The sequence below is a fragment of the Vipera berus genome (genome assembly GCF_964194415.1).
Source record: "Vipera berus genome assembly, chromosome: 2".
In the NCBI taxonomy this organism is placed as follows: domain Eukaryota; kingdom Metazoa; phylum Chordata; class Lepidosauria; order Squamata; family Viperidae; genus Vipera; species Vipera berus.
The window spans coordinates 133,046,169-133,064,096 of record NC_138203.1 but is presented as its reverse complement, the minus strand read 5'-3'; the positions used below and the strand labels follow the sequence as shown (position 1 = coordinate 133,064,096).

Below are 17,928 nucleotides of genomic sequence, written 5' to 3'. Positions count from 1 at the left end.
GGGCGCCTTAATTCTTTAGATTCTTCACTAGGGATGTGCCGGAGATAAGGTCTGAAGCGGAAAAAGGTGATTCGGATCAGGCAGGGGTATACAGACTGCATCTGCCAGCACTTCCTTTCCTGAGCTTGCATGGTAAAAAAATATGGGTTTGTGTTACGGAGCATGCTCATACTTCCTCCTTGGTTGCCTCTTGTTGGGTACCACTTACATTTCTTAAGGTCACGTAGCTACATGCATGTGCAGCTGCTCTCTGCCCTGATACCTCACCCTGCTGAGTTTATTTTGCTGGGCAGAAACAACGCATGACTTATTGTAGGGTATATATGATTTGCAGGACCAAGGTATATACTTAATAGTTTGGTCCAGATGAAGATACTGATTAACAGGTATATGGCACCTGGCTCCCAGCAATTCTGGGTGATTCAAAACATTTTAAAATAAGGAACAATAGAAAAACATAAAACCAGTAAGGAAAAAATAAACAGACATGGCAAAGGAAACAAACTCGAATGGGAAACAATTAAAAAAAAAGGAAAGGGGCATCAGTCGTCCTTGCCAAAGGCTGCATGAGGAGCCAAGTCTTCAAGGTCCTTCAAAATGCAAATAGGGTGGGGACCATTTGAATTATGAATAGATATCTGGTTCTACTCTAGATGAAGAATCGTAGTCCAAAGGTCTCTTTTTCACTGGATGTAAGTTACCGTTACTATATTTTATCCTACATTTTCTTTCTTACCCCATAAATGGTGTTAATGTGTTTTCCTGAATCTCGGGTGCTCTATCAGAGGCCTTGGCATTTGAGGCTTCTGCGCAGACCTTGCACTACATTCTTCTAAATGTTGTTTCGCACAGCTCTGGTGTTGAGAGGGGTCCTTGCTGCTCTCTGAGTTTGGTTGTTTTCTTGCAGAGATTTCATTACACAAATTAGGTAATATCATCAGTGCTAAATGTCTGTGGAGATTCTCAGTCATCCAGGTCAGGGTTGTCCCCAAAGGTGCTTTTTCCAAAGGCAACTGGACTTTCTTTGTTTTTTCCTTGAAGACGTTTCGCTTTCAATTCAAGAAGCTTCTTCCGTTCTGACTGAATGGTGAGGAATGGAAGGAACGAACCCATCAAGAGAAGATTCAGCAATCCATCTGCATTTGAAAGACAAAGGTCACTCTTGTGAAGACAGCCATATTCCGCACAAGTCCACATTACGGACATAGAGGACTACTGGTTCGAAAGAGAGGTGAAAGAGGCCGTCTGTGTTAAAACGGAACAGCCCTCTCTCAACAGAAGGGGAGGGATTCGACACCACCTATCTCCTGTTTACAACACGGTCCTTTCAGCAGGTCCAAGAAGGTTCCATACCCATTTGCACTATTCAGGTGACCTGAGTGCACAGATAAACTTCCAAGTGGCCTCAACGACTCTCAGAGAGAGTCCTAACGACCAGATGCCTGCAAGGAATATAACTCCTTCCATTCACCACCATTCAGTCAGAACTGAAGAAGCTTCTTGGATGAGAAGCAAAATGCCTTCAAGGAAAAACAAAGTCCAGTTGCCTTTGGAAAAAAGCACTTTGGCTCATCACGTGCTAGCACGTGCACTGATGATGTTACCAATGTGGGTAATGAGACATCTGCAAGAAAACAACCAAGCTCAGAGAGCCTCAAGGACCCCTCATTTCAGCCCTGAGCTACAAATATTCTCCTTTATTAGCTCTGATGTTGTTCCTGGAATGTGTTCGAGCCATTCTTCCAGCTTAGGAGTCACAGCCCTGATTGCTTCTACTAAAGAGGCATACATCAGGTACTGTGAAGATGGTTCTCTCTTTGACCTTTGCCCCTTGACTCCTACTGCTTCCCAGTAAACGCCAATCCAGTGCAGAAACTAGACAACTAGGCAGCCTGATCAAGAGAAGCCTTAATGACCCAATCAAGACAGGTCAGATGAAAAGTAGTGGACCCATCGTCCCAAACCTCTGTGGAAGCCTCAAGTCCCAATATACATCTTCGTCCAGTTGTGTCACTGCCAGGGACTCCAACATACAATACAGCTAAAAACTTTAAAAGAAGCTTGTATCTCTCACAGAGATATTCTGTCTTCCCACTACCCTGCCTTCAGAAAATCAAAGACCCAATAATAGAAGAAAATGAGGTCATTGTTTCAGTTGAGGTCATAGCACCCTTTACATCATAGAACCACAGCTAGCAAAAGAATCCATGCAGCTTCATCAAAAAATTGACCACTCAATGCACAACCAACACAAACTTAAAAAAAGGATAATACACCCATGCATCGAAAACATCTCAGAAACAACCAACAGACTGTTACATCACACATTATCATCATAGCACACAAATCAACTAAAGCACTTCAGAATATTTTAAGTTAGCCAAATGATCCAGTAGCCCAAGAAGAGAAGAGTATAAGGACTCCAACACTATGTTAGACAAACAGGCAGAAGACTAGCAGGGTGCATTCATGAACACCAACACCACCAACTCAAAAGATACAATGGGAACTTCTTAATTTTTTATGACACATAGACAGACTCAACCAGCTGTGAATATCCTACGAAAAACACTAGCAAATTCCTAGAAGCTTGGCGCTCTGACAGATCAGCCATCAATGAACAGATAGAGATAAACCATGTTTACACACCAATCAAAAGTGACAGTAAAAAAGCTAATAAGGAAACCAAAATATCAGAATGCATCAGCAGCCAACATCCAGATAAGTAGGGATTAACACCAGACAAAGCAGAAAACAATACAATACAAAACAATCAAGCAAACAAAAGAGTAGAAAACTATACACTAATCAAAAAAATACCAAAGAAAAGAGAAACACAAACACCAGATACACGCATGCGCACGTGTGCGCGCACACACACACACACACACTTGCAGGGGAAGTTACTGTATATAAACAGAGCAAACCCCACACTCACTAAGACAGATGATGTTATGTATTTGGGCATGAAAGCCAGCTGAGTAAGATTGGGCCAGTCATTCTCTTAGCCCAACCCTCACAGGGTTGTTGTGGGAAAATAGGAGGAAGGGGTATTAGTACATTCATCACTCTAAGTTATTTATAAAGGCAGGATATAAATAAATACACGAATGCATAAATATTTACTATGTTATAATCTTGTACATAACTATAATATAGAATAGAACCTATGATTAGAAAAACAGAAGGATTCTGTCATTTGGATTTAGATTCCTTTTAAAGGGGGAAAGAGATATAAGCATTCCTATCAGATTGAAGAAACAATAATACATTTGGAAATTCCATTTTATATTAAGGCAAGCATAAAGTGAGCAAGTTTTCAATAACTTCATTAAGCATGATAAGGTATATAAAGCTAGAAATGGGATGGGGAGGCATAAAGTGTAAGTTGTATTAATGTGTTTTCACTTATAGCCAATATTGCCTTTTAATCTTTAAACTTTATAATCTTATTGATGAAATCGGACTCACTTCATCACCCTTATTTGTTAAAGTTAGTCATCTTTATTTGTTAAAGACCTCCAGTGTTCCACCCCAGGTAATAGCATGTTCTCAGAAAGCATATTTTGTATTTGTGTCTTATTGTGTGAAAAGGGAACTTCCTTTGTTCTGGTTTTTAGTCCTTCATGTTTCCAAGTAGAAAAAAGAACCCAAAGCAATATAATTTTTTAAAACCTATAGGAGGGGTTCAGCTTTCCCTGACCTGAGCAATATTTGGAAGTATTGACTTCAACTTGTTAAATCCTCCAGCCAGCATTGCTGGTGCTGACAGTTTTGGAAATTGAAGTACATCCACCTGGAGGATGCCCAGGTTGGGATGGGCCCTTACTTTCCTGACTTGTTAGAATGTACAGACTTTTGATATTTTCCTAAAAGCCTATGGAGACATCCACAAAATAACTTACCAACTATTTACTCCCGTTTTATTCCCCTTACTTAACTGCATCCCTAGTCTAGACCATCCGATGATATTTATCCCCTTTTGCTCTCTGACTATGAGAAAAACAGAGGAAGCGTTTTGAATAAGTAAGCTTGCCTTTATTCTGAGTTGCTTTCAATGGATGTGCTCCAGCCTAGTGGGCAGCGTAGAATTGCGGATTGTGTAAAAAATTCCCATGTAGAAGTGGATAAACCGTTGTTCTGATTGGAGTTGAAACTACTGCTTTTTCCCTCTGCAAAGAATCGGCAAGGTGGTCTAAGATGTAGGTGGAGAAGTTTGCTACCTGTACTCTGCAGTGTGCTCAAGACCTGGTTGTCCAGCTTATTCTTTTTTACGAGGCTGGCTGGATGTATGCACACTTGCTTCTGCTGGGATACACACACACACAGAGAGAGAGAGAGAGAGAGACAGACAGACAGACACAGACTCAGACACACATATAGATATATAGATATGCCTTGCGGGGAAATGCTAGGGTAAAATACATATGTATATATCTCGGTTTCCCCAGAGATCCAAGACCATGCAATTCCTCCTGTCCTTTCCCTCTGACCAAATATTTTCCAGAGCACCCATTTCTTTCTCTCTTTTTTTCCTCTTTAAAATAGATGGGGAGGGGGTAAGGGAAGAACTCAATCACTGGTGGAGCTTTTAAATTGCTTATCTGTATGTATATACAGTTACTAACCTTCTACCTTTTCTCCTCCCCTTTTTCCCCTCCCTTTTCTCATGCCTCTTTCTTCCCCTTCTCCCCTCTCTTTTCCCTTCCTGCTCATCCCTTAGCCGGTCCCAGCATTGCAGTCCTCTCCGCAGCCAGTTCAGTACTCTCCAAGCTCCTGTCCCCAAGTCCTCCTGCCAGTCTCTCCACCCCAGCAGTACAACATGGTATTAAAAACCCTATATCTTGCTGTCTTTTCTCTCTGCGTATATTTCTGCTTTGCTTATCCACATGTGTATCATGCACCCAAGCTGATCTTACCAACGGCTTTGGGGAGTCCTTTTAAAGGCAATAAAAGTATAATACATGGGATTTTTTTTCTCTTGTAATGCAGCACTGAGCTATTTGTCAGCCTTACTAGGTAGAACAGACCAGGAAATGCAACCGTTTGAGCTATTTCTGCTTTATTGTAAAACTACATTAACAGAAACTTGTAAGTCGAAAAGCATAATTCCCCTCCCCTTTTCCATTTCCTTGAATGCGGGGTGGGGGTGGGGTGTCAAACTGCCGGCCCGTGGGCCAGACGCGTCACGAGGAAATGGCGCCCATCCCATTTGCCAGCAATGGGGAAAAACCTCCGATACGTCGCGCGACGTCACATGACATGTCTGCTTTAATGCATGAGAAACTAGGAAAGATCTCTCTCAGCCTCTTGCCCGCCCAATTATCTAGCTGGAGACTTAAGTGGTCTCTTATTTGCACTGTTCCCTTGGCAGCATTACTTGGCCTGTTCTCCCCAGGTCTTTCCCGCACATTATTACGCTATTGCACACTACCACCACTGTCTCTGGCTTTACTTTAAGACGGGTCCCGGGAACCAGAACGCACAAGTGGCGGGTGAGCGTGTGTGCACGCAGCTCCACTTGTTCAAGTGGCGGGTGCTTGCGCTCACGCACATGTCTGCCACACCGAGAACCATTCCCTATCCCCCCCACCCCGTTGAGCCACTAAGCCAGAAAGGCTGGGGACCACTGCTTTAAAATATTTTCAAAGTACAGCAATTGTTTATATTATAACACAACAGGAATGAGCTTGCTACATTGTTGGATGAGATCCAGATGTTACCTACGAAAGGATGTTATTATTATGGTGGCGGTCATTTTAATTGCCGTTCTTTATTGCATCTATTGCATATCCCATCTTTCCTTTGAAAGCGCAAGGTGCCACAAATGGGATCTCCCCCCCCCCCAACTTTATTTCCACAGCAGTAATCTTGAGATGTAGGTTGCAGGGAAAGGAGGGATTTACACTAGGAGCTCCATGGTTCGTTGAGAACTTGAGCGCTGATACCTTAGTACCAAATAACTTAACCATTTTCTATACCATGCTATCACAGCTTTGAAAGTATGGTGTAATTCTCAAACCAGCTGTGTTTTTCTATACTGATAAAAAAAGAGGAGTTTGGTTATTTAAATTTCTTATAATTGCCCAACTCTGACGGACTCTGGATATTGCTTGCCTTTTGAGGAGTGCCTATAACATCCAAGATGGCAGATGACCAGAGTCCACCTTTTCATCCTTTCCCTGTTTTTCATTGCCTCTCCATCCCAGCTCCTGCATAGGATTATAAGAGTGAATGCTATGTCTGTCTTTTGTTAGAGAAATGAAGGGACCAGCTCTAAAGAGCTGTAGATTTCTTATGTGCCAGTTTCTGTTGTAAAAAATAGGGGAATAGGTGATGAGTGAGACCGTAAAGATAACATGTTTAGATGTTGTGTGTGTGGGGGGGGAAGTCTGTTTGTTTTTCCATCTGAGACAAGGATTCTCAGCTCACTGTTGAACAGACTCCTCTTCTTCTAAAGTATGTTAGCTTTAACTTGGGTTTTAAGAGTTAACCTTTGCAGGATTGCCCTGTAAAAAGCTGAAAATGGTTTCCCAAGTCTATCTGCAATAAATACCTTTATTTGTCACCCAGGGTATATTCAGAAACTGCCCTCAATGCCACCTTTCAAGTGTGATGTGATGTGATGGCATAAGTTCAAAAGTCAGTTTGCTGGGGGTGGGAGGGGGGGAACAAGATCTTGCACTGAAAGGAATATAGAAAAGAGCCTGAAAATAAACAGGGGAATCATTTGAACTGAAGCTTGGGGTAGGCTCTTTACAGGATGCTGCTCAATTCTGTGTCTGAATTAAGTTCCTGAAGCAGTTACCTGTGTATCCGAGATACCTTCCTTGTGCTGTATTTTGCTAGAACCTGGTCATTTCAGTCACCAGGTGGCGCTCATTTCTCCTGTCTTCCTGATGAGATTGTGCAAAACGGGTGACCTTTGCTTTTCTCTTGCTTTGCTTATTATAATAGGCAACAGTTTTTCATATGCTCCATTTCTGAGGCAGATTGTGTATGACAGAAGCTTCATACTACTAAAAGGAGGGATGGCTGAATAATCTTGCTCCACTACTCCCATTTCAAAAGAAGCTTTTTTTCTGATGCTTTTTCCCTGGCTATACCCGATCTTAAGACTTGAGAAATAAGAGAATTGTAAAGACAATCATTGTTCATCAGTTGGAGAGATACAAGCACAACAGAGGCTATCCTGCCCCTCCCAAACACAGACTCTGATAATATTACTGAGCGGCAATAGTAGTTCACTAGGACTTCTAGATTAGTAAGCAGTTTACAGAGAAACTTGTTGGGAAACTAGAGAGAAACAAATGCTGTTATTTGTCACTGGAAATTGGTGGCTCTGCTTTTCTTCACCACAATTTTCAGCAGGAAAGACAGAAGTGCTCCTGCTAATAGTAACTCCACGCCTGACTTTGCTTGCCTAGTGCTAATTTACAATCACAGAGACTACTTAAAAAGAACATACCAAGACGATTGTGCTGTTTCCAAAATCTTACTCAGGCAGATGATATCTAGATATCCCACTTTTTTTTTAACAAATGCTTAAAATGTACTGCATATTTTAGGAATGCCCAAGTAGTCAGTTAGTCTTCTTTGAACGTTTCTGGGTTGGACACAGAGCATGTGGCTCAGTGGGTTAGGACGCTGAGCTTGTTGATCAGAAGGTCAGCAGTTTGGCAGGTCGAATCCCGAGTGCCGCGTAACAGAGTGAGCACCTGTTACTCTTCCCAGCTTCTGCCAACCTAGCAGTTCAAAAGCACATAAAAATGCAAGTAGAAAAATAGGGACCACTACAGTGGGAAGGTAACAGCGTTCCGTGCGCCTTTGGCATCTAGTCATGCCGGCCACATGACCACGGAGATGTCCTCGGACAAGCGCTGGCTCTTCGGCTTTGAAACGGAGATGAGCACCGGCCCCTAGAGTCGGAAACGACTAGCACGCATGTGCGGGGGAACCTTTACCTTACCTTTATTCTTGTTAACTGGTGTGCTTTGCTGGTGCCTTGATGCTGTTTTCACTGTGCTGGCGGTTGGTGCTTGCACTCTGCATGCTAACGGAGACCCTCCTGGGCCCAGTTTTTCTACTTAAATTTTTCTTTCTCCTTTGTGTGGCCACAGGCTGATGAGCTCAGTAACCCTTTTGGACAGATCAGCCTCAGCCGCCAAGGTTCCACTGAAGCACCTGATCCATCCTCTGCCATGTTCCAGCAGCCAATCATGTCCCAGCATCCTCAGCAGACAGGATTCATCATGGCTTCCCCAGGACAGCCCATCACTGCCTCCAACTACTCTGCCTCAGGGCACACGGCACCCGCCCAGCAGATCCTCCAACCCCAGAGCTATATGCAGCCTCCCCAGCAAGTAAGTAGCAGCACTGGGTGTAGGGGTAGCGCTTCAATCAGACTCTCTTCTGCTATGGTTTTCTTATGATAGAGCAAAATGGTATGTAGCCCACCAGTATACATTCCATTATAGCACAGAGGGCGAGTCGTAGCTTCCACCTATTGACCTGGAATGAAAAATTGGGAGAAACCACTATGTGTTTGGGGGGAATCATGTTCAAGGGACAATGTGCACTAGGGTCACCTGTTTAAAAGTTAAAAAGCTATTACACAAAAATGCTTAACATAATGGAAGAGGAACATAACAGAACTACTTTTTCCCCAAGCAAATTGATCCAAGGGAATCGTAAGAGGATTCATGTAAGATCGTCACAAGACAGATTAGAACGGTATGCTCTCAATTCACGATAAACCTTGAGGGTAGTAAAATTTGAAAAGTTTTGAAAAGACGTACATATTAAACCATCATACTGTTCCCTGTTAGGATAGCAGTATGATGCAAAGTACAAAAACAGTAAAAATAGTAAGCAAAAGGAATTAAGGGAAGGGAAGGGGAAGGGGGAAGGGAAGGAATCCCTTTTAAGGAGTCTTAAAAGGAATTAAGATAAGTGTTTAAAAAAGAGAAGGAAACACAGTTACATCTATGTTGATGAAAATTCCGCAAACCATTCGCTGTATCACTCCATACTTTTCTAGACTTGTACACAATCCTCGCTCCTTGCCACAACTATACATGGCTTTATACATTACATTTTGTACTTTTTAACCAGTTCCTTTTTTGAGCCTCTTATTAACTCCATCCAACTGTGCTTTTCCTGGACCTTTCCTTCCCCTCAGCCCAGTCACTCTTAGATCTTAGATCTGATTTGTAATTCGATCCTCATTAGTTTTTTCTACATGACTACTCACTTCACCAGTCTTTCATATCGGTTACTAATTGTATTCAGTCTACGTTAAATTAATCCATCCATTCTTGACCCCTAGGTCCTCTTGTTTTACCATACGTTTCTTTAGTAGCCCATTCTCATTACATTCAACTTATATGTTTCCTACCTCTCACTTGCATACAACAATGACACAAAGACACTCTTATATAAGAGCCATTTTGACTTTTTTAAAATAAATATTCACTCATTACAACAGATCACATGCTACCTACAACCTTTTCTGTCAGCATTTGCATTTCTGTTACCCATTTTTCCATCTTCAGTAAACATACCTCTGAAGGACAACATTTCATTTGTTTGCTCTAGGTTTTTTTTTTGCTATTAATGTATAACTTCAACTTGTTTGTCCTACTTTCTCTTACAATCTCTTTGTTCTTTACTACATGAATTTTTAGATCCCTACTTTTCACTGCATCATATAATCTGTCCCCCATTTTTTGTTAAGGTACCAGGCTAAAAATCAGGAGACTGAATTCTAGTTCCATCTTAGTCACAAAGCCAGCTGGGTGACCTTGGGTGAGTCACTCTTTCTCAGCCTTAGGAAGGAGGCAAGAGCAAGCCATTTCTAAAACCCTTGCCTAGAAAACTGCAGTTGCCAGATGCCAGCACTGACTCAAAGGCACAAAAACAAACAAGCAAACACATTCTCAATCCATGTCAAGTTCATGTCTTTAATTAGCCCATCCTGAATGTAAGTTTGTCATAAACAGTTTTTACTGTAATTTTAGCGTAAGCACTTCTTAGCCATAGATACTGTACATTAAAGTATCATTACACATCCTTGTTTCGTGATGAACTATTCATTAAGCATTATAAAATCCTTGTCACAATAGTTGTGATCCTAGAAACCCTAATATGCTACAAATAGCAGGGCTGCTAGAAAAAAAATAGATTGTAGAGGCCGAGCACTTAAGAATTCAAACACCTTCATTATCCTAATACTTTCTTAGCACTTTTTCCAATTAGCTGTAAAACTTGTCTCGTGTGGGCCATTAGAATGTATAATATCATATATTCTTTTATTCCTATCAAAACTTATGGGAATCTCAATCTTTTCTTCATTTGAAAAACAAATCTTTGTCTTTCTTTATTTGAAATCTTATCATCAGCACATTTCTTCGGCACTTTAGGTTACTCATTTTGGGAAAGGGGAGGAGGACACTTAAGCAGCAAAAACACCCCAAAATGAGGAGAGAAGCACAATAGACACTAATAGAGTAGCATACGCATAGTAACTGACTTGAGTGGGCAATAAATAAAGCAGCAAGGCACTGCATTTAACTGAACATTTCTTCCCACATTTGTCTGCCATTTCTGGCTAGCCCAGAATTGAAACCCAGAAAAATTATGCATAAGCAAACATATGTTTGCTATGTAGACATCGTTCCCCTATTCATCAATCATGTATGAGCAAATTTGTGTTGCATAAACCTATGCCAGATAAGAACTGGTTGTATTTATTCTTTAGGAATACTTTACTTCCATTGAATGCCACTCCTCTCTCATTTAAAACTATCCTTATTGGAAACATTCCATAATTCATGCCTACTTACTTTTATGATATACTTCCTTTAAATCAACAAATGTACAAATATTTCCGTGACTTGATAGAGAGCAAAATTTATGTCTTTATTTTATTTAGTTGCTCTTCTACCCAAGTAATTGTGCATGTTGAACATAAATTAAATACAGCTAAAGGTAAAGGTTTTCTTGTCAGTCTTGTCCAACTCTGTGGCACAGTGCTTATCTCTGTTTCTTGGCCAAGGGAGCCAGCATTGTCCGAAGGTATTTTCTGTGGTCACGTGGTCAGTGTGGCTATATGACAAAGATTCATGGAACCTTCCCACTAAAGTGGTACCTATTAATCTACTTGGCATTTGCATGTTTTCGAACTGCTAGGTGGGCAAGAACTGAGAAAAATAATGGGAGCTTACCCAGTTGTGCAGAGTTGGGTCTTGAACACGGGCTATCAGCGTCTTTGTTTTTTTAAAAAAATATGTTTTATTAATTTTTTAACATAAGCACCTTAATATTCGGTAAACTGTGTTGTCTGGGTTTACATTTAAGAAACATTCACTAACAGTTGATTTCTATAATCTATAATCCACATAACAACTTTACTTGATTTCCTCTTTTTCCCATAAAGTTCTCTTTTACCAACCTTAAGTTAATAGAATTATTGTTGTTTTAATGAATGACAATTGAGTATAAACATTTTCTATTATTTCTACAGATAATAATCACATCAATATAATACTCCTTTTCTATCTAGTCATTCTGGTTGTCTCATCATAGATCCTGTTTACAGTTCTTGTTTACATTTGTTTTTCCCACAATGTTCAAAACATTCTTACTGGTTTAAGATTTTCTCAAAGTTAATTACATTTAAATATTTAAGTCTATTTTTTCTCATGTAAGCCAACCCAATACTTTTACCTTTCTTAAGGAATAAATAAGACTAAAAAAAGAAAATAAGAATAAGAATAAAATAAAAATAAAAAGATAGTATGCTACTTAAAATCCCTATTTCCTATACTCTAATACATATTTATTTCCAAAGTTTTTTCGTTCTTTTTATCATAATTAAAAATATATTTAATCTTTAAACATTCCATTTAATAAATCTAGTCCTCTAGTCTTTTAACTCTTACTCAAAACATTTTTTAATCCATTGTAAATTTGTTAAAGTCAATCACCTTTAGATATCTAAAGCATTTCCTTTATATAAGCCATTCCAACTCTTATATTATTCATATCAAGAAATAAAATAAAAAAAGAAGAAGAAAAAGAAGATACTACGTTACTTAAGGGGCCCTTCCCTTTTAAAGTCAAATTCACATCTAAAATTTTTCTATTTCTTTAACCATATTTGAACAGGCGTTTCTTTTTTAAATATTCTCTCTGATAGGCCCCATCGTCTATTTTCTTAATTTTCAATTTTCGCCTTTTTCTTTTGCCCAGTATCTTTCGTAATATGTTCTGCTGAATCAAAGAATCTTTCCATATTCTTGTAGGTGTTACTGTAGATATAAAAGGTAAGTCAAGTACAATATCTTTGTGAGAGGCATTTGCCCATTCATTTTTGTTGAAAATCTTTTCCTCTCTGCTTCTCTTATCATTTTTTGTCTCTCCAATTTTAGTGTTTTTCCTGGCAGTCTATTTTGTCCAATCTTTTTTCTTATCCTCAAATTTGTTTTGTGGTGTAAAGTATAAGTTGTCTTTTCCAAATCCAGTATTTCTTGTAAATTTTTTCCACTTGGGTTAAATCATACTTCTTTGTTTTGTTAGGTTCCATCTTTAAGGCTCTATCCTCAAATTTGTATTCAGTTGTCTGTTTTATCTGTTCCTTCTCTGTTGTTTCCTGGGATTTTTTTTGTTATAAAGTTAAATTGGAAATGAATGGGTTTATATTTTCAAAGTTATTTTGGATTTCTTTATGGTTTGAAGTCATTGTTATTTGAATTAGTTGCAACTTACCATGTGTCTCCTCTTGAAAAGTATTTATTTTTCTTGATAGATTCTTTCTATAAATCTCTGATTTTCATGATGACCAATAATTTTCTTTTCTCTGCAAATAGCTTTGAGGTCAGAGTTAAATAGATACTTGTAATCCAGAAAGTTCAAAAAAGTTTTTCTTTTGTTCCCTGAAGTTTGTAAGTCTCACTTTGTCTGAAGCCCAGTTTGTTTTCTTTTTTTCCACAGCTGTTCTCTATTGTTAGAGCTTTGAAGGTCACAAGTAGAGATTAGTTTTTTCCAGATTTTGCCAAGTCCTGCATGAAAGCCATAGCTGTCGTAGTCTTCATCCACCATTAGATGTTAGCACTGGTTTATTTTTCAAAATGAACAAATTGCCTTTAAAATGAGAATCTTAACCATTCAGTAATTTCAAATTTATCCAAATTCAGGTTTTATAGTAATTTCATTTCATTTCAATACATTTTGGTCCTCCATAAAAGCTTTAATTCGCTGCCTCCGTTAGTAAAAGGGTGTGGCAAAAATCCCCCTCCTTTACTTTCGGAGGTTTTTTGCTTCTTGGGATTTTTTTTTCTTCAGGAAAGTTGATAAGTAGGATAGAGAAAATCGATGTTCTTACCCAGATTCAAATGTGCTGTTTACAATCAGCTTAAAATAGTGCTTTTGACTTCGGTTGCTTGCAGCTTGGGCTAGACTCTGAAATTAGGCTAGCCTTTCTCCTGTTGGTTCCGGAAGGCTTCTCCTGGCCTGATCGGGTCGACTGCCATCTCTCAGAGGTCCCCGGGACTTACTTCCTTCTTTACCGCCTCTTCAGGGTGGCTTCTGGCCCATTTAGGGTCCCCTAACAGGAAGAACTAAAATGGACAGAAATGGGTGAATTTAACTCAGCAGACCATCAGGTATATTACTGTGGGCAAGAATCCCTCAGAAGAAATGGAGTACCCTTGATAATCAATAAAAGAGTAGGAAAAGCAATACTGGGATACAATCCCCAAAATGACAGAATGATCTCAGTGCGAATCCAAGGCAAAGCATTCAATATCACAGTACTCCAAGTCTGTGCCCCAACCACTGGTGCTGAAGAGGATGAAATTTACTGATTCTATGAAGCCCTATAGCACCTTATAGCATCAACACCAAAAAGTGATGTCCTTATTATCATGGGGGATTGGAATGCTAAAGTACGAAGCCAAAAGATAAGTGGAATAACAGGCAGGTTTGGCCTTGGAGTACAAAATGAAGCAAGGCACAGGCTGATAGAACTTTGTCAAGAGAATACAATGGTCATAGCAAACACTTTTCCAACAACCCAAGAGACGGCTCTACACATGGACATCACCAGACAGTCAAGATAGAAATCAGATTGACTATATGCTCTGCAGCCAAAGATGGAGAAGCTCTATACAGTCAGTAAAAACAAGACCAGGAGCTGACTGTGGCTCAGACCATGACCTTCTCGTTGCAAAATTTAGGCTTAAATTGAAGAAAGTAGGGAAAAACACTAAGCTACTCATGTATGAACTAAATCATATCCCTGATGAATATACAATAGAGGTGACAAATAGATTTAAGGAATTAGAACTGATAAGACAAGAGTGCCTGAAGAACTATGGATGGAGGTTCGCAACATTGTACAAGAGGTAGCAACTAAATCCATCCCAAAGAAAAAGAAATGCAAGAAAGCAAAATGGCTGTCTGAGGAAGCTTTGCAAATAGCTGAGGAAAGAAGGGAAGCAAAAGGCAAGGGAGAAAAAGAAAGATACATCCAATTGAGTGCAGAATTCCAGAGAATAGCTAGAAGAGATAAGAATGCCCCCTTAAATGAACAGTGCAAAGAAATAGAAGAAAACAATAGAATAGGGAAGACCAGAGATCTCTTCAAGAAAATTTGAGAGATGAAGGGAACGTTTCATGCAAAGATGGGCATGATAAAGGACCAAAATGGCAGGGACCTAACAGAGGCAGAAGAGATTAAGGTGGCAAAATTACACAGAAGAACTATACAAGAACGAGCTTAATGTCCCTGATAACCACGATGGGGTGGTCACTGACCTTGAGCCAGACATCCTAGAATGTGAAGTGAAATGGGCCTTAGGAAATCTGAGCAACAACAAAGCTAGTGGAGGTGACAGTATTCCAGTTGAGCTATTCAAAATCTTAAAAGACAATGCAGTAAAAGTGCTACACTTAATTTGCCAGCAAATTTGGAAAACTCAACACTGGCCCCAGGATTGGAAAAGGTCAGTTTTCATTCCAATTCTAAAGAAAGGCAGTGCCAAAGAATGTTCAAACTTTCCCACCATTGCACTCATTTCATGTGCTAGTAAAGTTATGCTTAAAATCCTGCAAGCTAGACTCCAGCAGTACGTGGATCAAGAACTACCAGAAGTACAGGCAGGATTTCAAAGAGGCAGAGGAACTAGAGATCAAATTGCCAACATACGTTGCATCATGGAGAAAGCTGCTTTCTACTTCTGCTTCATTGACTATGCTAAAGCATTTGATTGTGTGGATCACAACAAACTGTGGCAAGTTCTTGAAGAGATGGGAGTACCAGACCATCTTATTTGTCTCTTTAGAAACCTATATGCGGGTCAAGAAGCAACAGTGAGAACTGGACACGGAACCACGGATTGGTTCAAAATTGGGTAAGGAGTACAGGAAGGCTGTATTCTGTCGCCCTGCTTATTTAACTTATATGCAGAGCACATCATGAGAAAGGCAGGGCTAGATGAATCAAAAGTTGGAATTAAGATTGCCGGGAGAAATATCAACAACCTAAGATATGTAGATGATACCACTCTAATGGCAGAAAGTGAAGAGGAACTAAAGAGCCTCTTGATGCGGGTGAAGAAGGAGAGTGCAAAAGTGGGCTTGAAACTCAACATTAAGAAAACCAAGATCATGGCATCAGGCCCTCTCAATTCATGGCAAATAGATGGGGAAGAAATGGAGGTAGTGACAGATTTTATTTTCCTGGGCTCCAAGTTCACCGCAGATGGGAACTGCAGCCAAGAAATTAAAAGACGCTTGCTCCTGGGGAGGAAAGCTATGGCAAATCTAGACAGCACACTAAAAAGCAGACAACAAAAGTACGTATAGTCAAGGCTATGGTCTTCCCAGTTGCAATGTATCGCTGTGAAAGTTGGACCATAAGAAAGGCTGAGCGCCAAAGAATTGAGGCCTTTGAACTATGGTGCTGGAGAAGACTCCTGCGAGTCCCTTGGACCGCAAAGCATTCAAACTGGTCTGTCCTAGAGGAGATCAACCCTGACTGCTCTTTAGAAGGCCAGATCCTGAAGTTGAAACTCAAATACTTTGGCCACCTAATGAGAAGGAAGGACTCACTGGAGAAGAGCCTAATGCTGGGAAAGGTTGAGGGCAATAGAAGAAGGGGACGACAGAGAATGAGGTGGCTGGATGGAGTCACTGAAGCAGTAGGCGTGAGCTTAAATGGACTCCAGCAGATGGTAGAGGACAGGAAGGCCTGGAGGAACGTTGTCCATAGGGTTGTGATGGGTCGGACACGACTTCGCAACTGACAACAACAACAGGAAAAAACTCAGCCGAACGGCACGGAGTCCCGAACCTCTTGACTGCTGAGCTGCTGCGCAGGCCTGGAAGTCCTGGACTGTCAGCGTCTTTAACCGCTGAGCCATCACGCCCCTTAAAATATAACCATACATGTTGAATTAAAAATTCAGACTGAGAGTCAGTTTGGTCTTGTGTTTAAAGCACCAGGCTAGAAACTGAAGACCATGAGTTCTAGTCCTGCGTGAGACTTGAAAGCCAGCTGGGTGACTTTGGGCCAGTCACTCTCTCTTAGCCCAATGCACTTCACAGGGTTGTTGTGGGGAAAATGGAGGTGGAAGGAGTACTAGGTATTCACCATCTTGAGAGGTGAAAGACAAAGAAAGAAAGACAAACTGCAAATAAGTGAGTTCAGTTCAAAAGAAGCTGATTGAGGCCCCTAAAATCACATTATCAGCTCATCAAACCGCACCAGAACTCCATCCATATCAACTTCCAGTGTTGGAGCATTCACCACTTCTGGAGGCAGGTTGTTCCACTGGTTAATTGTTGTAACTGTCAGGAGAAACTTCCGGACAGTGAGAACAATTAACTAGTGGAACAACCTGCCTCCAGAAGTGGTGAATGCTCCAACACTGGAAGTTTTTAAGAGACTGGCCAGCCACTTGTCTGAAATGGTATAGGGTTTCCTGCCTGAGCAGGGGGTTGGACTAGATGACCTCCAAGGTCCCTTCCAACTACTACTACTACTACTACTACTACATCATCATCATCATCATCATCATCATCATCATCATAATTATTATTATTATTATAATTATTATTATTATTATTATTATTATTATTATTATTATTATTATTATTATTATTATTATTATTATTATTATTATTATTATTATTATTATTATTATTATTATTATCAGTGCTTGGAAGACTCAGGTTTTCACAGGCCTCTGAAAGACCAACAGGGTTCGGTCTGTCCATACCGTATTTCTAGGGAAACTGTTCTGCAAAAGAGACACCATTATAGAGAAAGCCTGCATTCTAGTGACATTGTTTCACTAATGAGACCACCCAGAGCACGACCACATCCTCCTTCTGGGCTTAAAGTTGCACTGCACTTCCCAAGTTTTACTTACTGTAAACCTCTCCTTTCTTTTCAATCAGAATTCAACTGATAATCTTCCCCAGCATAAGAAACAATCCCCTCTATATTATAACCTTATTGTATATTATTTCCATTTGTATAAGACAAATGTCAAACTCAATTTCATTGAGGGCCGCATCAGCATTGCGGTTGCCCTCAGGGGACCGGGTGGGTGTGGCCTACTGGGTAGGCGTGGCTAGAGTGTGTATGGCCTACTGGGTGGGCGTGGCCAGCTCTACATCGTTGGCATCAAGGGTGCCTATGGGGGCCTGGGCAGGAGTGGGACAGATCTGAGGGTCTCTGGCAGAAGGAGGGTCTCTGGGCCAGGGCCAAGGCAGTGAGGGCCGTTCCCTCACTGTTTCCAGGATGGCTTCGTGGGCCACATGAAACCACTTCGTGGGCCGGATCCGGCCCCCGGGCCTTGTGTTTGACATGTCTGGTATAAGAGAACAACAGTGACCTTCTTCCAGTTATGAGGAACAGAT

The 17,928-nt window shown here is 40.5% G+C and overlaps 1 protein-coding gene across 16 annotated transcripts in view; it reads left to right on the top strand.

The window, feature by feature from the left end:
* R3HDM2 (R3H domain containing 2) overlaps positions 1-17,928 on the top strand; it is a 183,738-nt gene that overhangs the window by 144,832 nt on the left and 20,978 nt on the right. For 11 of the 16 annotated variants that reach the window (XM_081318276.1, XM_081318286.1, XM_081318284.1 and 8 more), the window contains 2 exons: positions 4,724-4,825; positions 8,121-8,363. The exons of 1 other annotated variant lie outside the window; for it this stretch is intronic. In XM_081318276.1, coding sequence (XP_081174402.1) covers positions 4,724-4,825; positions 8,121-8,363 — 345 coding nt within the window. The remainder of the gene's footprint in view (positions 1-4,723; positions 4,826-8,120; positions 8,364-17,928) is intronic. 4 more of the 16 variants (XM_081318282.1, XM_081318283.1, XM_081318279.1 and 1 more) reach the window with 1 other exon arrangement.